Genomic DNA, 24,148 nt, shown 5'->3' with positions numbered 1-24,148 from the left:
TTGTTTTAAAATACATTTTTTAATCTGAATAACATCAATTCAATTTATTAAAGAAGTTAAACTAACACCTAAAAGTCGAGGAAATTTGGAAAGAAATTCCTTTTTTTCTGCAATAACAGCAGAAAACCCCAGTTCCTTGGCTGATAGCTCTGAATCTAACCAGACTTTTAGCCTGGGCTTTACGGACTGCATTGACCTTGAAAAAAAGGTATTAAAGTATAAAAATCTTACAATAAGATATACTTTAATGTTAAAATGTTATTCCTTACAGTCTATTTGATGTTTTTTTTTTTGCAGTTTGTTCACTTTCTAATGTTTCAGTATGCAACAATTATTCTAAAATACCTAAAGTCTGATTTAAAAGGTTATATTCCACTTAGATTTCCAGCCAAAATTGACTAAATTTATTAAAATAATCAGTTTTTTAGGACATTCTCAACATACAAGTGAAAATTTATTGTGTTTAGAATAAGTAATAATACAAAAGATCTGTGTGTTTTGTTTGTACATTTAAAAAAATCCCGGCTTTTCAAAAAAAGGTTAAGATTACAACTTTGCCAACTGAGAAAAAAAGGCAAAACAGGATTCTATGAAAAGCATTAGCAAACACCTGAGAGTACAGGTGTACAGGAAATAACAAAAAAGATTATAAATAACATAAAATACAAATAATATGTTGAAATGCTGCCTTTTATCAAACAACCGCAGTAGTTCAAGCATTTGTAAATTCATTTTTGCTTTAAGGTCACAGACTTCATGTTTGTAGCCTTCTAAAGGTATTAGAGCTTCTTTTTTTATAATCTTATGTTTCTTTTGTTTGTTTTTTTGCTAGAAAAAGATACTATTTTGTGATTGTTTCTTGTCACATTTTTACGGAAACCAAAACCTGGTGGTTCCAAACCCCAGAATTGCATCAAAGGCACACTGACTTTAAAAGGCACACACTTTGAGTGTCTTTTAATGTTGTAAATTAACATCTTACAAAACTTTAGTGTTCTGTGGATGAACAAATGAGCTGCTGTAGATGTTTATAAAAAAAAACACTTGCAGCAATATTTTACTAACTTAACTGAAGTTTTCCAGTTTTTATATTTTAAGCCTTATGCAATTATAAAAAATATATTTCCTGTCATCTAAAACAGTGAATTTGTTGGCATAAAGCAGCAGTTTGTGCTTTTTCAAGTAGTTTAGCTTCTGTTTAGTTTCTCTTCATTTGTAGTACAACTATGTTGTGTTGCTGGAAAGGTTAAACTGCAGAATTTCAGACCAAAATATTCTGTTTACTTTTGAATTTCTTCTCTTTCCTTCCCCCGATGCATAATAGTTGTCAAGGAAAATATTGCATGAGAAAATGGGAAAGGGGAATAGCTGTTACAATCTTAAAAAAGAAATCCACTTTATAAAAAATCCAGTCAGATCTTTTGCCTTGTTTTCATTTTTTCCCCTCATTTTGGGATTTGTTTTGTCAAGTTTAAAGTCTGTAATGTTCATTATTTTATGTTAAATTTTAGTTAATCTAAGCTGTTGTTAAAGTGTCTTGTCAGGAAAGTATCCAGACACATATTATACACAGTTATACTAACATGTTTAAAAGAAACCTATTTAGATTTTGTTTAATTAATTAAATATATCAACTCAAGTATTTCATCTTAACAGCAATTAAACCTGTAAAACATAATTCAGAAATTCTCAAAAAAAGAAGAAGCAAAATATGTTGGTGATAACTGTCAAACATCAGTTTCTACTTCAAAAGAAATGAAGCAATTTTAATTTCACCCTAAATATTACTTTAGAAAGTGCTGACTGAACTATTTTAATAAATAATTCTAACAAATAAATGCTTGTTTAGTTCTGTTTGTTGTTGAACTCCTTACAAGTGACAAGAGAAAGAATCTGCAGCTTTTCTAATTTTCTTTCTGCTGCTTTTGGTTATTGAATCTATAAACAAAGTATTTGGGGATATAATAATGCATCTTTTGTCTTCATAACTGTTTGCACTCATTTTCCTGGGTGTTGTGTATAATTAATATCTCTACGGTGCCAGAGGTTGTCATTTTTCAAATGGCTTCTCTGGAAATGTTTTACACCTCTTAATGGCTCTGCTAATGCCGTAGCTGTCATGTCTTGGACAGCTGCACTTTTACAAGACCAACTCGGCTGCGCCACAGGCTTCTCCGCGGACTCACTGGCTGGATTTGGGGCGGAACAGCCAGCTGGTGGGGTGTCTACACATATTACGAGCAATCTTTATAAACATGAGCGGGAAGTCACCTACCAACAATGTTCCATTTGAACTTGTATTCTTATTTATTTTATTTTGGACAAGAAAAACTAAAACCCGATGGATTCTTTTCGGCTTGTTGAGGCAAAGAACGGAGATTTTGAGAAATTGTATTCCTGTTAGTTAAAAGGGCCTTTGGAAATGTTTTTTTCACAACAGCGTGTCCCAAACTCCACACCCTGCAAGCAATCACAGGATTAATGGAGATGTCACAAGATAATCAGGATAGGGGGTGAAAAGGACTGCTTTTTTTAAATACTGTGTAAACTTTTTAAAAGCAAGGAAGGATGACAGGAAAAAGATCAGTACCTTTTGGGAAATTATTTTTATACTATAACATCTAAAAAAAATGTGCCTGAATATTGTAGTTTTATTAATAGAACCTGTTGCATGACACGAATAAACGAATAAAGAAGGTGGAAAACATGTTTTGAATAAAATTGGCTCCATAATTTAAAAAAAAATCATTGTATCAATGGCTGTAAAATATCATCAGCCATAGATCTCATAAAAATCAGCGTGCATTCAAGATATATGTACAAGGATACTGTTGTTCTCTCTTCCCATTTGTCTCCTCTTTACCATGTTTGGCCTTTTCACCCTAAAATGCCTGAAACCTCAACAGCCCTCCATTGCAATGCGGGAAAAACAAAAGGTCTTCAGAAGTCAAGCTGGATAAGCAAAATCACCATCATGTTTGATATAAGTGGGGAAGTAAAAGTGCTGCTGTTCTCATCCTTTTTCAAACACTATCTGTCTATTCTCCTGAAAGCAGATATTGTCGGCTGTGAGATTGTTATCACCGTTCATGCAGTGCAGCGCGAGTTCAGGGCGCACACTTTGTGTAAGTGCTGCTTCCTAATAAAATGACACGTGACATTAAAAGCGTCGATGAGGACCTCATGAGGACAGCGGGTGTATGATCAGAGGATGGATCAAAGTGAAGAGTTCTTTGTAATACTCGAGTCTTACTGCACATTAAAGATGGACATATTATTCAATGTGGTCATAAAATATAAAATTCCAAAAGACAAAGTTTGGGAGTGGGGCACAGACTAAAATAAAATGTTGAGGTTGGAAGCCACAGTCCAGAGTTGGTTTACATCTCCATCTTGAAAACGCCGCATGACGATGGCCCCTCAACCCCCATTTTCCACAAGCTTAGACCTGGTTGTTTGATGAGGGCTTATCCCTCAGCTGACATATTATCATTGGACAGGCCTCTGGCTGTGAAAAAAAAACGAGCTACGCAGAGGATTAGCCTCCACACTCGTGCTAATGCAGTCAAACTGTCAGAGAGATCAAAGCAACTCACCCCAGATTAGGACCAATTAAAGCAGGTGGCCCTGTACAAATTAATAGCTGGAGCACTCACCCATTTGAAAGACGGAAAACAGTGAGGAGTTTGGTGAAGTGCCGTGCTTTGCTACTGTCAGTCAGTTAAGGGGTTATGGCAGGCTGTCAGCAAACAAAATCAGTTGTTTCAGGAAGGTTTTTTTAACCTTCAGTTCCGCCCACAAGAAGTCAAATCAGCAGACATGTGCATCTATGTGCTGATGCAAGCATGACAGTTGTGACAGCTGTGTTTAATGGAGCAATTTAAAATAAGTGGCACTTCATTTGAAGGTCGCCTCATTACTAGACTCTGATCTAGTTTCTGCTGGATGAAAAGCCGCAACATTTGTGCATTTTGACTTAGCCATGATGAGAACTTTATTAGGAGTTAAAAGAGGGTTACATACAAAAAAGATTAAGTGGAGCTATGTTTCCCCTGCCCTCGACAACACACATTCAAGCAACCATTTCCAACGAACACATTTTTAAGACCATTTTCAGGCTCTTCATACAAAACGTGTAGCACCGCATGTTGAAATGCAAAACTTTGACGAGTCAGGGACTCCGATTTGGTAGCGACGTATAGATGGTGTTTCCTTTTCACTCACAGAAGTGCCAACTGTTCAAAAATTCTCCAAATTTGGATGTTACAAAACCGCTTAATGACATCATCAATAGTCACTGGTGAGCTATGTTAGCGCGTAGCTACCAGGGCTCGGAAAATACACAACAACACTGGTTTTATAACTTTATAAAGTCATGCAAAAACAAAAACCCAACACTTACATTTAAGTATTACCTTCTGTGCAACAGAGCACACCAACGTGAAAGAATACATTTTTCCTCCGCCCACAGGCATGACGGGGGTCACCCTACTGTCGGAGGGAAAGCCAGCCCCAAGTGGCTGCGGCTCCTCCTTACTTTTGGACACTAAAGCTTCAAATGCCCTTTTAATTGGGGGAATAGTGAGGAGACAGAGGGGTAGTGAAGCAATTGGGATATGAACCAAGTCTTTAACATAAAAAGCCTGGAGCAAGAGTCATGAGATTTGTAATACTTCAACATTTCTCACCAAGTCTCTTCCCACTGAAGGTGGCGGATAGGTCAGTAGCAAAAGAACAAGAAGAAGCCCCTCCCTGCTTGTCCAGTGTGAACACTGTGGCATGTGCGGTTAGCACGTTCAAGAACGCGCGTGACATGCCTGGTGGGAATATAGCATGAGTGGCGCCGAGAACTAAAATGAAGCTTTCCAAATATTCGTTTTCTCTTCAAAAAACTGTGCATGTCAAACACAGAACACCTGTCAAAAATATTTATAAAAAACGAATTGATTAATGTTTATTCCAAGTCCTAAAAGCTTGCCCTGCCAGTGGGAAATGATTATAAAATTATGTAAGGAGTTAATAGAGATTTTTTTGGAGCAGACGTGAACATCTGAGACACCTGAACCACAGCTGGTCAGATAGGCTCCAGGTCATTCGAGGGCCAGCGGAGGCCGAGCTGATCAAGGCCTCCGCTCTCGACAGGGGGATGAATGATGACCGCAGAGTAAATGCCAAAACTATAAATTTCATTTCACACCGAGCCAAAGCTCCTCCAGAGTTTATTTACATTTTGACATAGCATCTCCTCTCGAATGTCAATGTCAAAATATCTCAGGGCAGGATAATTTATATATTCCAGTGCACACCGTGAAGAAAGTTTCCTCCACTCTGACGTGTCCGTTGTGCGCCACTGCAGAGCAGACTGAAAGGATCTTTCATTAACTTGTCCCTTCTCGTTACTCCTCCTGCATTTTGTTTTTCGGTTGATCCAGCAGAACTGAGTGGGACCGTAAGGACTGTCAGAACAGCTTTATACATGGAGCTTTGCCCTTTCGATTATGAGCGCAAATGAGAAGATTTGACAGTTAAGCAAACTTAAAAAAAAAAAAAAGTAATAATAAAAAAAAAAAGCTGAGGTCAGACACATTTTAAAGCAGTAAAATAAATAAATATACCCAGCACTCTGATGGTAAACTTTCAATGGGCTGCATGGAGAGCCCTGTTTGATGTGGACGCCTGGAGTCAACTGTGTTTGGAAAGTCATGAGGTGGAGCTGCCAGGCTTTTAACTGCTCCAGAGAACACATCCCACCACAGAGCAGCACACAGGAGTCCCTCTGTCCTGAGGCTGGACACAAACGATCAACTGAGAGAATGAGAGTGCAAACCACAGTGGGATTTACTCCTGCACCCGTCTGCAGGCTTCTAAAACACCTTGAAGACATTTACAGACCTGTTCTGTGAGAGGGTCTCATGAAATCAAACCACAAAGATTAAAAAGAAGAAAAAATAATAAATCAATATTCCATCTTTTATTTAAAATATTTGATTTCCTAACATTTGTCAAAAGCCAGAAATAAGATCTGGCCAATAATAACAGAGTTTGAAAACATAATGAAACTCACATCTGCCACAGCAGGGAAAGATATATCCTAAATATATATTCATAGGAGATGGAAAAAAGTAATTGTTCCTGTTATGTGGCGTGGGACACATAGGATATTTAATTTAGGAGAACAAATGTGCTTAAGTTGTTACTGCAGGAAGGCTTTCTATCTCAGGAAGGTCGTTTTGGCATGTTGCATACCACTGCTGAGATCACAGAGGCTGACTCTGCTTGCAATTACCACCGAAGGACCTTGGATTCGGGCAGGCGGCCGTTATTCCAGCTTCTGGCCCTGAACACTGTGACATGTCAAAATTCCCACCGTCCTCAGTGCCACAGCCCCGGGCAAAACATGCATCAATGCAGCCAAACCACACTTGTGGAGAAATGGACACCATCATCAATATAATGAGCTGCCTTCCAGTCAGCAGTATGAGTTACTTTGTTCTGTACTGTATGGATTTTTAAAAAGAAAGGTGATGAAAGTATTTAATAGGAAGTTGGTTAAGTTTAACACAAAAATGCAGAAAAGTTGGGTGAACATCAACAGTTTCTTGAATGATCACAGCATCAAACCAAAAGTAATAGATTACTGAGCAAAAAGTCAAATTTCTGTTCTGGGAAACAAAACTCTTAAAAAGATTGATTTCGATCTGCTGTCCACCTAAATTACAATTTACTTTTAGGCTGTCTGCTGTTCACATTGTTTGTCATGGATTACCTCACAAGAGATTGTTATCTCTTAATGTTAAAGTGCAAATATCTTAATTTCTATTTACTTAAAGATAATAACATTTTATCAAATTTACTGGTCAAAATGTGTTAGGAAAGCTTGGATAAAGCAGTTTTGTGGCCTAGCTCAACTTACTTTTTTTTTTTTCTTCACTTTTTGTTTAAAGTTTTTTTACAGACTACACAATCCCAAAACTTTTTGGGGTAATAAAAGATAGATTTCATATGGATTTTATAGCATTATTTTAAAAAGGTAAATAAATTTGTATTACTTGAACAAGTAAAAGTTAAGGAACTATCCTTTTAAGGATTTTGCTCTTGTTTTGTTTTTACTGAAATGGCAGAAGCAAACAAAAAAAAATGACTTTTCAATCTATGTATTGATTTTTTGTGAATAATTTTCCTGCAAAAGCTTTAGCATCTCTGTAAAGCAGTTAGAACTGTCAAGGTGCTACACAAACAAACAAATCAAATTTAAACTGTCTGTTTTTGCTAAAAGGAAAATGATGTATGGGTTTTACTTATGGACTACTCCTATGATTACAGAGTTAAAAAATAAACATGCATTTAATGAATGTGAAGAAAAAAAGACACACAACGTAACTCATGGAAATAACACAATCCAAAGTTTAAAAATATGCTTCCTGTAGTAATTACACATTTTTTAGCAGAAACTGCTTCTTTGTTCAACCCAATGACATGATAAAACTGTCTTGTTTGCAACATAAATGATGCATAAAGTTGCTACAAATCCCCTAAAAGGAAACAGGAATCCAATGACGAGATTCCGCACCGTCTCCAACCACACCCACCCATCCTCCACCGCCACATTGCTGTGATCAGGTCATGTGGAGAGACGCTTCATCCCCATCTTAAGAATCCTAAAGCAGAGCATGATGCGTGGAGTAATTTGAGTGTAAGACGACACTTGAATTTCCTTAACCCTCTGATAGGATTAAAGAAAAAAGAGGAATAACGGTCTCCATCAGAGAAAGATGCTGGCAGCACCTTAAGCAGTGAATGAATTAAAGCCAAACAATTTAAACAAGTTAGATGATCTGAAGGGGATGAATAAATTTGGACTAAAGCAAAAAATAAGTTCAAACTAAAATAAAATAAAATGTCAATTGAAAAGAAAAGTTACATCTAACTGTGGGGAAAAAAAGAAAATTCTGACATGTCAGAATCTGACTGACATTCCATGAAGTGTGGCATTCACCAGTTTGTCACGCCTCCAAATATCTGCAAAGCATGTCATGGTTGGCCCGAGCATCTGTGCACAATCTGAAAAAGTAGCATGACTCCTGTGCAGATGGTCACAGGATGTGACCACCTCATGTTGCCTGTTCCCATCCATCCACAACTAAATAGCTCCTTTGACACCCTGCATTTGCAGTTCGTCTGAGATGCTCACATGATCACCTCAATGTTTTTTTTCTTTGAATGTAAAAAGATCAGAACATGTGCACAACACATCTCCGAGCAGGCTCAGTCATGAGTTATCCCTCTTCATATCATTCTTTGAAATCTGAATGTCCATCTGCCCTTTTTCATAACCCCCCCTCCACTCAACAGCAAAATCTAATTTATAACTACTGTCAAAGGCAGGTTTGACAGATAGATTAATCTTCCACTCAAGTTTACATCTTGGGCATCTGGACTGCTGATCTTGCTCTAACAAGCACAGAGGTCTCGGCCGGCTGTCTTATAACGGTGATGTGTTCATGGCTTCAGATGAACAGCTCTGTGACTGAAATCTATTTATGCGACAGCAGCAGCATCGGATCCAGAACGCTTTCCTGAGACCAGCACCAGTGTTACAGGAAGTAGGCTAGTGAACGGGTTCTTTACCTTGTCAAGCTTTGAATACAAAGAGTTTTTGATAGTAATGCTTCATTATCAGGGGAAAAAAAATAAAACAAGTTAAATCCTTTAAAGTCCCACTCTGATCCCCTTTTAATCTATTTTAGAAGCGTTCTCAGTGGTCTTTAAATAAAGATCATCCCGGTTTTAGCCAAAATTTAAAAAGTCATTTTCTAGGACATCATTTCTGAAGGTGTTTATTAGAAATTCACCTCTGAGTTGTGGGTGGGACTGTTGGCACGGGGCAAGCCCGCCCCACTTCCCGACAACCATCCATTTACACTCTCTCCTGCTTGCTTACAGCCCCTCAGACCCCCATCCTAACATTATAGGTCCAACAAAAATGCGACCAATATTGGAGCTATGCAGTTGAACAGTTTTGATCCAGATGCCAGCTCGGACTAGGAAAACAAAGATGAACATAAATCTGTTTGTCTGCAAGTGGATGCATCCGAATGGAGCAGGGAACTTGTGGACTGCCGACTGTGAGGCACTTACGTCACTGCTACAAGCTTCTTCAAACTGCATTTTTTGTCTCCTCCTGATTCACCACCATTTGAATAAAAAGATACTCAGAAACACAATTCTAAGCTTAAATTTTAATATTTATGTGTCCTCAATCATGGGAAAAATGCTACAAGAACATGTCGAAACACAGTTTTCACCAGAGTGAGTCTTTAAGGATTTCTTTCCAAGGAAAAACATGTTTTCACAAAGTACCCCTCTGTCATTGAGAAATGTTTTTTTTTTTTTTTTTTTTTGCAATAATTTAACCCTAAAAAATGTCAAAAATGTTTATTTGAGTGATTATGATTATTTTTTCATTTGCTAAAGTACAAAAATGACAGAGTATTAGACAAAAAAGTTAATTCTAATTCAGCAATGAAGGCAGGTGAGGGTCCAGTCATTTCAATGTATATTTCTCTTGGATAAAATGTGTTTTTTTTACCTATAAAATATGCCATTGTCTGATCATAGAGGCTTATTTTTACCATCAACATTGCATTACTAATGGACAGCACAAACATCTCATACATTATAACATATTTTCTCTTTATTCATTTTAAATTAGAAATGCAGGTTTTGGATGTTCTAGTATCACAAGTACTTCATAATCCCCCAAATTTTAAAAATATGTCTTTTATAGATGTGGTGTAGTAAAGAGATTTCTCCATTTATAATTTTGTCAATCCTTTCTACATTTTTGATCACACCGGTCACTATGAGCAGTTTTCATACCCACAGTACACGATCTTTTCAGATGACTTGTCTCTTTAGGAAAGCTGAAGGAAAGCTGATTTCTTTCAGCTTTCCTTAGATATTCAAACTGAGTCTGTGGGACTTTTCCAGAACGAACCCATAGAAAGATGTTTGTCCAATGCAGTCCTTCTCGTGCATCATTTGCAACGCTCTGTAGTCCCATAAGTCTCTGAGTGACCCTGTGATGGGCTGATAACCTGTCAAGAGTAGCTTGACCTGCCTACCATCAGAAGACAACCTCAGTCTTCATGACCCTGAACAGGGTGGCTTGTTTAGAGAAAATGTAACTGATGTACAGAAAGTTCCTTCTATCCTGTTGAAGTGTCTTACCTTCAGTAATCAGCATCTTTTGTTCGTTCAGTTATTTAGACAAGGTAATTTAATTTGCATGGCATCTAGGGGGTTCAGAGTGCCGTCCAGAAATGCAAACAGCATAAAACAGGGGGACTGCAATAAAAAATAAATAAATAAATAAAGATAAAATGCATTTAAATCCTGTATACCAGCAACAGATCTGACGGGCATTTGAAATTCATCCATCCACCCCATCACAGAGCAACACAGAGATAAAGTCATGGCCATACTTTTTAAGAATTACATAAACATTGGAAGTTGAAAAAGCTACTTAAGTTTTTATAATAGCAATTTGCATATACTCCAGAATGTTATGAAGAGTGATCAGATCCATTGCATAGTCCTTCTTTGCCATGAAAATTAACTTTATCCAGAAAAAAACTTTCCACTGCATTTCATTGCTGTCACTAAAGGACCTGCTGAGATCATTTCAGTAATCGTCTTGTTAACTAAGGTGAGAATGTTGACGAGCACAAGGCTGGAGATCATCATGTCAGGCTGACTGGGTTAGAATGGCAGACTTGACATGTTAAAAGGATGCTTGAAAACCTTGTTCTTCCATTGTTAACCATGATGACCTGCAAAGAAACGCACGCAGCCAGCATTGCGTTGCATGAAAATTGTTTCACAGGTAAGGATATTGTGACTACTAAAATTACACCTAAATCAACAATTTATAGGATCATCAAAAACTTCAAGGAAAGAGGTTCAATTCTTGTTAAGAAGGCTTCAAGACATCCAAGAAATTCTAGCAAGCACCAGGATCGTCTCCTAAAGAGGATTCAGCTCGAGGATCAGAGTGCCACCAGTGCACGCACAGTGAGGCGAAGACTTTTGGAAGATGGCCTGGTGTCAAGAATGGCAGCAAAGAAGCCACTTCTCTCCAAAAATAACATCAGGGACAGATTGATCTTCTGCAAAAAGTATGTTGAAAGGACTGCTGAGGACTGGGGCAAAGTCATATTCTCCTATGGAGCATCTTTCCAATTGTTTGGGGCATCTGGAAAAGGCTAGTCGGCAGAAGAAAAGGTGAGCGAATGTGATTCTTGATTTGTGAGGGGCGCGTTATAGTAATTGTCTGATAACATGTCACTGAAAATGTAGCTGTAACACATGTTCAGGTTCTCCTAACCTTCTACAAAGGACCACAGAAGAGAGTTTCTTATCATTATAATTTGTCTTTTCCTTCAACTCTTTGTTCTGATGCGAATACTCATGGCTGCTCCTGGCAGTTCAGAGTTTGTAGCACTAGGCTAGGCTAGCAAATAACGGATGTACTATTTGAGCTACAGATACAAATTGCAAAAAGCTTCATCGCACATTTTTAGCAGTGTGGAAAAAGGGCAGTAGAAAGACACAACCAGCAGGATAACAACTCTGGAAAAATGTCATTGATAGCCCTCAAGCTCTTACCTCACCTTTTTTTTCACCTTTTACCAAATCACACAAATCCCGATCTCCACCCTCCACTGCCTCTTCAACAAAAGATGCTTTGAGGTCCTCTTTGTGCCCGGTGCAGATCAGGAGCGGAGCCACCTGAGACGAAGACGGCTTTAAATCCAGCTCACAATGGAAGCACGTCCATCCTAAAAAGAAACACAAACCGTGAATGACTGACAAAGTTTTACTATTTGTGGTTATTGTTTTACTTAATTTTCATTTTTTTTTTTATTTCACCCTCCTCATCAATTTTTGGCTGATGGTAATGCGCCCTGAGCTTTAAGCTTCACCTTTTTATATTCATCGCCCCGAGAGCCCTCCGTGGGGGCTTAAAACTTCAAACAGTTCCTCATGAAAAAGTCAGAAGGTGTGAGACATGTGTTCCCCCTCTTTGCCCCCTACCCTGCTGTCTTGCCAACACCAAAGGCCTGCATTGATTTTCTGTGAAGCAGGGCCGACTCCACCCCCATCAGGGATCACCTGGCTTACCAAAGCCTGCGTCTCTTACACAGCGCTGCAATTAAGGAAAAAGAGAACATATTGAGATGACCCTACAAGTTTTATTTTGTGATAAAATCTTCAAATAATCTTTAAATTCAAAGTCTGTTTTGTATAATGCACTTAAAAAAAAAAAGTTGAACTGTCAAGGTTGATTTCTTTACTCTGAGTCCATGTGGATAGTTCCTGCATATGAGTTAATAAAGTGCGGTTTATGGATGATCCTGGACAGACTGCACAATGTTAAAGAAATGTCCTGCAACTCAGAAAGATTTAAAACTGTCCCAGCTGTAAATTTAAAAAAAATGCAGCAGGAAAGGTTATACAAGAGCCAGCAGAGATAAAAGTCTGAGGTGGCTTTCCTGGACAATGATCCATTGACGATCCTCTTTAAATTAAACATTCCCTTCTGTTTGTCTACGCTAACTCCCTCCGGCAGGCAGAGTCAGGGGGATTTCTGCACAAACTTTTCTTAAAAGTCATGGTTCCTGTCCTTTAGCTCCTAAACCTTAACAATGCAAATCTAGCCAAATATTAAAAAAATTGTAATTATTTGATCAGTCAATCCTTTGACATTTAAATTTTTTATTAATTAGATTTATGTAGAGAACTGCAACATTTAACCTGAGCAGAAAACTGACAAGTGCTACTTTCTTTCTATGTATGCTCATAAATATTGAAACGGGTAAATCAGAGTCTCTGTTAACACAGAAATTCTTCCAACACAATCAACGTGTCTGCATTTTTTGTATTAACTGATTTGTAAACTTAGAATAGAATGTTATAATAGGATAGCAAAATAGCAAAAACACCTACATTTGGTTTATGGTAGTCTGCTTTCACACTGGACTTTTTGGACAGCAAAACATCATTATCTTCATTCAGTTATTAAAGCTTCTTGTTTGGAGGCATTAAAGCACAACAAAAAATGGAATTCCAAAAAAAGACTGAAAAAGGATGGAAAAAATAAAAGCCAATACCTATTTGTATGATCATCACAAGCACAGTCACCTCCCAATTACTCCTATATCACCATAAGACATTTCTAACTTTGAGATTCACTCCCCTTTTTGTTATCTTATCTAAAACATCAGATAGGTCGATTTTTCTTTGTGGTTTACGTCCTTTCTTTGGATTTGGAGGTCCATCTGCAGTACCAGAAGTGCTACCTGTGATACTTTGTATCCAGAGTTCATGTCATCAAAACATGTTGGGAATTAGAGCAAATGAACTGGTCTGGACCAAACATACTTGATGTGAATGCACCCAAAGAAGCCATATTATCCTTTACCTCAAAGTTGTTGGGTCAAATATGAGATTCAAGTGGAAAAGGTAATAAACTAATAAAGCTATGGATATTGTCAACAGGAAAGCAAGTAACCAATAATAGTTCTATAATATCTAGTCAGCACTTTCACCAATGGGATGCACACTCTTGGTTAGTTTTACGCACATGCTTTCACTGTCGTTCAACCTTCAGAACCTGCAGGAGCTGTATTGTATGCTCAAATCACATCAACTGATCAACTGAATGCAGACATGTAGATGTAACTGAACTCCATCCTACAATATTTGTCTGACAAATGACGCTTTTCTGATGTGTAAACGTAGTAAGTTTAAAGATCCTTTCTGATCTCAATGATTCAATGATTGTCCTCTCCTCTCTGCCTCCTATAGATAATCTGTACCATTTCATTCATCACCTGTGTGCATTTCCTGATAAGCGGAGAGCAGTCCTTTAGAACAGATAAAAACTGATTATTGAATAAATTTAACAGCTGGTTTTCCTTCTGTTTTACTAGCAATAAACATGTCCAATATTTGTTTTGCTTTTTGAGCACATTAAATAAAAGGAAAAATACAGACTTATGGTGTTAAATAGAAGGTAGCAAACAATAAAGAGTTTTTACAGAAAGCCCCAAATAAATTGATTAACCTGTATTTTATATTTAAAAGGATTTATCCCAATAACATCACTAATGCAGAGAACAGTAATGCATTTGTGAGAAACTCACAACGTTGTGCTAAAAGGACGCCACCCACCTCATAAACACGTTGACAAGAAAAAAAAAAAAAATCAGTTAAATATTAAATCCTAATGGAAACATTAACAGCGTGTTGAAGTGCTAAAGCAGCCGTTTATGGACAAAAATTACTCACTAATAAAGGTGCTTAATGCAGGTGATTTCACACGTTAAATGTTATGAATGTATGATGGTAATGGATTTGACAGACTTTTACTTCCCTGCCATCGACAGCAGACGTCTTTTTATTTTATTTTTTAAATGACATAATAAAAAGCACCAATTAAGGAGAATCGAAGCAAACCAACGTTGGCCGGGAAATGAGCAGCAAAGAATGTGCTTTGGAAACGACTTAAAAGAGCTTGGCGTCGACATGTGAGACACAACTTCCTTGGCTACTTCAAGCCCTGGTCTGATGTCAGCCTCTCTTTCTAATGGACAGCCACAAAGCTGACAGGCCGTAAATCAGAGGAAGTATAGAAAGCCATTAGTCCAGGGATACACAATAAAAAGCGGTAATGGTCTCATAAAGCCTGCAACACCACAGCAGACATTCTGATTCTGTCTATTAAGGGCTGCACAGAGCCTCGGATGAGTGAAAATATAGGAACCATTTTTCTTTTGTGCATTGTTGCCTGGGGTCCTGTGCTGATGATCAATGTACAATAAGATGCACTGCCCTGAGAGGTATTTATTTACGCCGCACTCCACCTGACTGAATATTAGAGAAGAACGTTGTGATTATGAAGTGCTCCTATTGAGCTTCATGTTACAGAAGCTTTATTGATTTACTGGGAGCTGGTTGTAGATGCTTTGTGAGCCATGGGTGCTGGTTATTGTAAGAACAATAGATTGCACAACTTTTTATGATGGATACAAACAAATATTTTTTTCTTTGGTGGTTAGCTGCTCTCATGGATTGTTTTTCGTTCTTTTTGTTCACATGTGAAGTTTTTCTGAATAGTTTTGTCTTTTTTTTATTACAACAAGAAAGTATTTGTCAATGTGTACATGACTCAGCTTTGTGACAGTCTGATATGAATTAAAGGCTGTCCATGATTCTGTGTGTACATTTAAAATGTGGGAAATGGATGAACATGAACACAGGGGAAGAAAATTCTAAAATAATAGGAAATAATTGCTTGTTGGAAGGTTTTTGGTACTCTGTCTTCTAAATAAAATCTGTTAGAAATTTTTTTGTTGAACCATTATTAGTAGCAAGAAAAAAACATGAACTTAAAAGTATACTCCGACATTAAATCTCTCACCTAAAAGCATTTTATTTCACCAACAATGCTCAATTCAAAGCCACCTCATGTTAATGCAGTTAAAACACACATCCGCACTCTCACTGAACTGCTGCACTTGAACTTTTTCTCTTCCTGACATTGTTCTATCAGTAACGAGTATAAGTCATTTTACCTGCAGAAGACTTCAACCCACTTTCAGTTGCTATATAGACGATGCCATACTTGACTCTAGACTTCTTTGGTGCAATAATTGCATTGAGGTTCTGTTTACGTGCAAAAAGGAAAGCAAAAACGCCTAATGCATCATACTTCCACCACCATGCTTCCAGAACATTCTAAATATAAGCGAAGGTATAATATTAAAGAATATTAAGGACGCATCTGCGCCATTCCTTCTGTTAGCTTCATACATTTCTGCACCAGCCAGTTATTTAAACTGAAACTAAGAAAATAATACGGTTTAGGATGACACTTGGGACAATATAAATAGCTCCATTTTTACGAAAGAATTTTTGATAACATTTTTAGCCAAACAAGAGTGAAGCATTGCCAGGTTCAAATTTAGAACCTTTGATTTGTTTGAGCTTTTTTGTCAATTCAGGCTTTGACCTGGCACAAGCAGGACACTGGTTTGCATTTTTCTTTTTTTCTCTTTATATCTGTCTGTCTATATGTTTGTCCTCCCTTATATTTTTTTGTTTCATTTTACTACATTTTTGTGTATTTTTTTTTCATTGGGATTTTAGTTTTTTGTTTGTTTGTTGTTGTTTTTTTGTTTGTTTGTTTTTTGTTACATGTAATTTTTAATTACTTTACTTTTTCAATGCTTCAAAACTTCTAGGGCATAATGCTTCAGGTCACATAGACCCTGACCAAAGGTTGCAATTCTGTCCATACTCTGTTTTTATGTTTTTCTCAAAAAAACAAAAATATTAATAAATTGTATCCATATAGACTGTAGAACTTGGAAGGGACTGGTTTGTTGTGATAGATGAAGATTATCATGACACAAGGGAAGGTTAGGGTTAGTATATATTGCTAAACCGTTTGTTAGGGTGACAGTTTTGTGAAATGATTTTGAAATTGATCAAATGTAAGCTATAAACTTGTAATTAAATATTGTAAAGAAAAGACGGACTCATACTTCTATGTAGAATTTTTATTCAAATATTTAATCAAAACTATACAGTTGCCCCAACTTTAGAGCAGAGACCAACTTTGTGCTGTACGTTTTATGGTGAAGGCCATAGGTTGGGTCATGATTTTTTTTGTCTTTTTTTCAGTTTTCGACATAACAAATTTAATTTACCAAAATGATTCATCTTGAAATGATGCCAGTGACTCGACAACCAGATGCCAAATTTCCAAATAATTTCCTCAAATCAACCCAAATCTCGTTCCACTCTAGAAAATAAGAAGCTCCACAGAGTGACACACCAACAGGCCGTTCCAAAACTTCCAGCTAGACTGAACCCGCCTGTAGACGATGACAAGCCCCTCTCTGTCTGATGTCACTTCCCATTTGCAGGCCGACTGCTATCTGCTACCGGCTTCTGCCAATAATAGCTCATCAAAACAACACAACCCTTCTTGGCACCAAAATAAAGGCTGCGGTCCATGTCTGTGCCACTCAGTTGTCAATTAAGACTCCTCTCCACACTGACACTTGTGACTTAAAAGAAACAGTGGAGAATGTGATGAATCTGAGCCGACAGTTGAGAAGGCAGTACGCTGTGTTGCAGTACCATAATGTGCTCAAGATATGGATAACAACTGACACCTCTGGCAGGTCTTATGAAGTTTGATTTCATTTGTCAGGCCTCTTCTATTTTGTCTTTTCAGCTCACTTGCTCTCCCGCTTTTCAATCATCATGGTAATAGCTCATTGTGATAGCCTGAAGACACTCGCACTCTCTTTCATTTAAAATGCAAGGACATAAATAAAGCAGGTGCTGTTGTGGGCAACATATCAAGATGGCATTTGCCATATCCCAGGGTGTTCTGATATAAAATTCATAGCATTTTTAAAAAAAATAGAAAAACACACAATATTTTGCTATAGACAGACCACAGACATCTCAGAAATAATCACTGGCTTCAGTATTTGATCTCAGTCAAATGGAGCAGTAAGTGTCCAAGCTTGTCTCTGCGAATGCCTTTCATGCTTGTCTCCAGCCAGCCGCGTGACGCTAATTCCTGACTGAAGCGCTCCTCCCGCGCATCCTTAATCCTCCCTTTGAAATGTGACAAGATCATTCTTTAGGCCCACTTTAATCTGAATAATCTGCCCATCACAGACGTTCATCCCGACCCGCACTGCGCCTCCAGCATCATAACACGCTACCTGTACATTTCCCCCACCGACTTAGGCTCCAGAAATTAAATCTAGGCAACTAAGTAAGACGGATCAACATCTTCTGCTAAAGGTTTGCCAAATAACAATGTTAGGTCATGAGAACGTATAAAAACTATCTGATTTAAAGAGTTATACATTTATGAAGTGTTAATTGAGAGGCAAACTTTGTCCAACATGTGACGTGTTTCACTTTTTAAACTTTTCGTCAGTTAACATAAAAAAAAACAAAAAACAAGTTTTTGATGTTTAATGAGTCAAATCAACTGAAGAGTCAAACTTTGATGCCGAAAACATGAAAATGCTAGTTGCCAAGCTAATGAAGAGTCCATTGGGTCTAACATGAGCTTCTTGAAGTTTCCACAAAGTTCCAAACCAGTAATGCGGCAGCTGTCAGATCAAATTCAGCAACTGGTTCCAACGCTAACAGGGAGGCAACATGAAGTTAACTCCTCTCTACAGCATGACTACAACTTGCCAGGATCTTCACCCACCTGATGGCAAGTAGAGGACAGCACATCATCTCCACAGGCTTTACTTTCTACTCCTGACCAGCTTTAACTAATTGAGGAGACAAAGTGAATAAGACCCTTCAACGCTGCGATCTTGGCTGCACCTCAACTTTTCTAACTCTCGCCGTCATGCTGAGCTCCTGCCGTCTGACTTCCGGCAAGATAATGTAACTTCTCCACGTCAGCTTGATCTCCTGCAAAAGAAGTCAGGTCTATTTGACACAGATGGGGAAGGCGGGGGGGGAGAAAAAATACCTTGGGTACAGTGAATGAGAGTAAGTATGACTTCTTAGTATCTGAAATGTCCTGTCATGAACAAGTAATATCTGTAATACTTCTTGACACATTCGCCTATAACCTCTTATTCTTTGCCAGCTTCTGTGGGGCCGCTCTCCTCTCTCCAGGCAAAGAAGAAAAGCAGTCTATTTTCTTGTCATATTTGGTTGAAAGGGGACTATCAAGTCGGAGTCTAATTTCCTCCACTTTAAAGACAGTCCACATGCAAGGTGCATTACCATGCTATCAAGGTGATGGGAGCAATTTCAAGCTGTCAGTCAGTCATGGAAATATCAGAAGGACTTAATGTCTAGTCCGGCTGTCAAAGGCACCGGTGAAGTCGCGGTGAGCTTAATCTGACTTCAATTCTCCAACTTACTTTCCAGAGTTTGCTCTGTTTTACTGTACATTGATACATGCACCTCCGCAGATATATAAATGACAATGTTTAGCTGGAGAAGACAGATTATATAGAAGTCAAGAAAATGAGACTTTAAAGAAATTCATTAAACGCTCTAGCTACATTCACACCAAGCTCGGCAACGCGCTATCAATTTCCAATAAAGTTGTGTAAATACGTAATTCAGACTACTTCATTCAAAACTCTTGGCAGACGTGCGATAGTAAACAGTTGAAAAAGAAGAAGCCCCTCCCTGCTTGTCCAGTGTGAACACCATGGGCCTAATGCGTTTTCAAGAACGTGCGTTTAGTGCGTTCTTGAAAACGCGTCACATGCCCAGTGTGTCTGTAGCTTTAGACTTTTAGCTTATGTGTACAACTGCATCCTATCCTGCATTTTGACGCAGCATCTAGTTAAAGCTGTTCATTTCCAGATAGACACACCAACTGTGGGTGACACACCAGGCCTGTACTAAACCATTATTAATGTGACAGAACTCGGTGCAAAGCAAATCAATTAAACAAGAGCAATATCCATAGTCTGGATAACAACCTTTTAAGACTGCTTTCATGTGACAAAGAGATCATGAACCAGACTTTTACACCAGGACCTGACAGGTCAAGAAAGCCGCATGAAACAATAGCACTTTCTAACCATAATCTCGCCTTTTTACCTGTCAGATCCAGTCTGCCTGTCGGGCTCCTGACATGGCCGTGCCTTGCATCAGCTGCCACGGGGTACATTTTAATGTCACATTGCGAGAATTTCTTATTGCATTTGAGTGACATTTTAATGCTGCATTTACAGGCTGTTTCATTTCAGGGGTGAGCTTCGTGAACAGTTTTTACAATAGTTTTTCTACTGTCCTGATAGTTTCAGTTATAGGTCATTTTAGGATTATTTGTTTTTCCATGAATCAGGAAACCAGAATATGCAGACTAGAACCAGTACCTGGTATAAACAAATCCCACTAATCCACACAGATATACTTCTGCAACAACAAAAAGAAACTTTCGCTTGTTATGTTTTTTTAACATAATTATTTTTTGTTTTGTTTTACACCACGGGCAAAAAGTGGCATTCAAAACAGATCTTTAGATTTCATTTGAAAATGTCAGAAAACAGAAATACTAATTTTATAGAAACATATAAATGTGAATAAATTGTTATTTTACCTCTTTAAAACTTGATATGTGTTGTATACTTCTATAATATAAATAATTTGACACCCAGTCCTAGTAAAATGTTTTATGTGCACCAACTGGATGATTTCTGTTAAAATTGATATTTCCTTGGTAAAACTAATGAATTTCTGCATAGTAAGTTAAAAAATGTCAGTCGTTTAGAGATAAAGCTGGGAGTTTGGTGTCTGCTGCAGCGCTCCATCCATCACGTCCACAATAAAGGAGTTTCTGCCTGACGGTCGAAATTTATGGTCGCCCTTCTCTGCCCTCATAACTCACAGAGCTGTGACAGAGGCTGACAGCTGCCGCCGAAAACGACACCTTTGTTATCAATCACAAACAAACAAAAAACACTTGCATATGCTTAACTTTTGCCAGATCAGCAAACCGTTCATGAGTTACTGAGTAATAGGACTGGAGGGGGTCTTTTGATGGGATGAACAGCTTGATTAATGATGCCCACAAAAGGGTTTACACACTGAGATGGAGGGCAATTTTTTATTGCTTTTATTAAAAATGTTTCGTAAATGTATACTGAAAACAACGGAATGTCTTAATCTGGGAAGTTGATTTAAAAAACAGACCAGTTTGTGATGGATGCGTGAGGGAAGGGAAACAGCAGTTCTTCTCTTGTGTGTTGAAGGAACCTCAATCTGAATCTGACTGAAAAAGAATCCAGAGACAGCTGACAGACAGCTAGTCAGCTGTCAGTTCCAGGTCTGCACGCCAACTCGGATTCAGAAGACAAACTAGGAGCTCCGCGCTGGATATACACGGGGCACGTTTTGTATTTCTAATTGCAGATTAAAATATCTCCTCAACAGTGACTGACAATGTGAAGACTGCTCCTGTATTCTTGTACCAAAAACTTAGACAAATTGCGCACTGATGAAAACGTGGAGAGGAAACGTTGTTCACAAAGTTATCCGATCTGGTGCAAATGTGTCTATGAAATTGTGTTTGTTTGGGTTTGGGTGATGTGTAACCGTCCCTGAGCTTCAGTCTCCCTGATCCACACACGCTGGACAGTGGAGCAGCGCATGCGTTCCTGTGCCAATTACGCAAAGACGCAGAAACATCTTAAAATTAAGGGCGCTCATCGTGGGTGAAAAATGAAACAGACACCAGCGTGGAGAGACAACTTTTTTTTTTTAGCGTGGAGAGACAACGTTACTTTACTTTGACTCTTCATTACGTCAGGATCTCCTCTTTGATTGGGAGGCTGCAGAGGCAGCAACCTGCAGTGTGATTCCGATTCCGCTGGAGAGAAGGAGGCGGGGTGATCTCTCCTGCCCGAGAGACCCACGTAAACCGAGCTCTCTTTCGGACCAGCAGCCCCACTGTTAGAGCGACGGCACGGACGGAGCAGCGCAGACGCAGAGTCAGAGTGCACGGATTCGGCTCACTCTCTCCGCGTCTGGTTTGAGGATACTACTGCGTCTTTTTGTTTGTTTTTCCTGGAAAAGCTTTTAGTCAGACGCTCCTACTGTTGGCTTCGAGCATCTTCCTCATGTATTTTTCAACCATTTGCACGAGACTTGGGTCATGATCACATCGCCCACGGTCTCTTTTCTGAGAAATAGCACAAATCCAGCGTGGGAGAGCGGCTCCACGGGGGAGAAGGGAGAAGGAAAGATCCGCCAAGTATTTTGTTTCAACTCGGTCTCTCCTGCAGACCCTTCTCGCCAAGCCAGTCGTCTCCCCATAAAGGTTTTGAAAATGCTGACAGCGCGGTCAGGACACATTTTACACCCGGAGTACCTTCAGCCTTTACCGTCCACTCCCATCAGTCCCATCGAGGTAAGAACGTGGTTTGGGTGAAACGTTTGCGCACAACTGTGGGACTTACGTCCTGAAATCCACGGACTCTTGCTTGCTTGGAAGCTTGCGGGGGGCGGGGGGGGGGGGTGAGGAGTTGAAAAGTGAAGTCATTGTAATTGTAAATGTAAATTTGTTCTTGTGGAAAATCGTTTTCCATTTCATCTTCACACAAGTTTGTGCGCAGTGCGTAAAATACGCGCAACACACGCCTGGAAACATATATTGGAAAACTTAAAAAAACGTGGATGTCTTTATTCATTTGTTTGTTTGCTATTTACTTTATTTATTGTCTGTTTTTTTACTCCCAGCTGGATGCCAAGAAAAGCCCGCTGGCCCTGTTGGCCCAAACATGCTCGCAGATCGGCAAACCGGACCCGCCGTCGTCCTCCAAGCTGTCCTCTGTCACCTCGAATGGATCTAGTGAGAAGGAGAGCAAATCTGGGCCGCTGAAAATGAGTGACATCGGAGCCGACGACAAATCTAGCTTCAAACCTTATTCCAAATCATCAGAGAAGAAAGACTCGAGCAGCGGTGGCAGCCTCAGTGGGGATAAAACTAGTTTCCGAGTGCCTAGCGCCACCTGCCAGCCGTTCACCCCCAGGACAGGCAGCCCCAGCTCCTGCACCTCCGTTTCTCCCCTGCCGTCTGATGGCAAAGCGGGGGATAAGGACGAAAAGAAGGAGTCTGACAGCAATAAAAGCAGCACAACAGAAAATAGTGGTAGCCAAAGGATAAACGGAATTACCTCTGAAGGCAGCCAACACCAAGAAAACACATCTGGATCCAAAAGCGGTACATCAGACTCTACATCCGTGACCTCCTCCTCCTCTGTTCTCGGCTCTGGACTGGTGGCCCCCGTTTCCCCCTACAAGCCCGGTCATACCGTTTTCCCCTTGCAGTCTGCTGGTATTTCATATCCAGGAAGTCTAGCAGGTGCTTACGCGGGTTACCCGCAGCACTTTCTCCCTCCCGGAATGACCCTTGACCCCACCAAATCCAGCAGCCAGCTTTTGAGCGCACAGTTTGCTGCTGCCAGTTCACTCGGATGCAGTAAAGCAGGAAGCAGCCCTCTTGCTGGAGCCTCCCCGCCGTCTCTGATGTCAGCGAGTCTCTGTCGAGACCCCTACTGCCTCAGCTACCATTGCACAAGCCATTTGTCCGGCGCGTCCAGCGGCAACTGCGCGCATGACTCGGCGGCTGCAGCTGCGGCAGCCAGCGCGCTCAAGTCCGGATATCCGCTCATGTACCCCACGCACCCGCTGCACAGCATGCACTCTTCCACTCCGTCTTTTACCGGACATCCTTTATATCCCTATGGCTTTATGTTGCCCAACGACCCCCACCCGCACGTGTGCAACTGGGTGTCTGCAAACGGACCTTGCGACAAGCGCTTTTCCTCCTCGGAGGAGCTCCTCAGCCACCTGCGGACTCACACGGCCTTCGCCGGCACAGACAAGCTGATATCGGGTTATCCGGGCTCAGCATCTCTCGCTAACGCAGCTGCTGCCATGGCTTGTCACATGCACATCCCGCCTAACGGCAGCCCCGGGAGCGCGCTGGCCCTCCGGGGCCCCCATCACCCCCTCGGACTCAGCGGCCGCTATCACCCCTACTCAAAGAGCCCTCTACCCACTCCGGGGGCTCCAGTGCCGGTGCCAGCCGCCACCGGGCCATATTATTCCCCATACGCTTTTTATGGACAGAGACTCACAACTGCTTCGGCCTTAGGATACCAATAGAGACAGAATAACAGGTTTATACGGAGATTGAGGCCCAGTGAGTTTTCTATTGTAATTCATGCAGGGACTGGATCCACATGAGGATCTCTGTATTTATTTGCGATAGCTTCAAGCGTGACTAAAATAATAAAACAAGAAAAGTCTAATACATACATTTCAAAAGCCTCGTTATTTTTGAAGGGATTTTTACAGTGTTCAAATTTGGAAATATTCAATCTTAAATCATGTTTAGTTTGTGCAAAACTTTTTAATCATGTATCATTTAAATTTTTGAGGAAATCAGAATACTGAATTAATTTAAACTTATTGATCAAAACTAAAACCATTAACTGTTTTCATTATTGATTGATGGTTGAAAATGCATTATTATAATTATTTTTTTAAAATATTGCTTTCA

The 24,148-nt window shown here is 39.5% G+C and overlaps 1 protein-coding gene across 1 annotated transcript; it reads left to right on the top strand.

Moving 5' to 3' along the window:
• Positions 1-21,409: 21,409 nt before the first annotated feature.
• Positions 21,410-23,905, top strand: znf503 (zinc finger protein 503). Its single transcript, XM_004080400.4, has 2 exons — positions 21,410-21,991; positions 22,321-23,905. The coding sequence occupies exons 1-2, from the start codon at positions 21,737-21,739 to the stop codon at positions 23,749-23,751; spliced, it is 1,686 nt and encodes a 561-aa protein (XP_004080448.1). The 5' UTR covers positions 21,410-21,736; the 3' UTR covers positions 23,752-23,905.
• The last annotated feature ends 243 nt before the right edge of the window (positions 23,906-24,148 follow it).

The sequence above is a fragment of the Oryzias latipes genome, chromosome 19 (assembly GCF_002234675.1).
Source record: "Oryzias latipes chromosome 19, ASM223467v1".
Taxonomy (NCBI): Eukaryota; Metazoa; Chordata; class Actinopteri; order Beloniformes; family Adrianichthyidae; genus Oryzias; species Oryzias latipes.
This window is presented reverse-complemented; position numbering and strand designations above follow the sequence as displayed.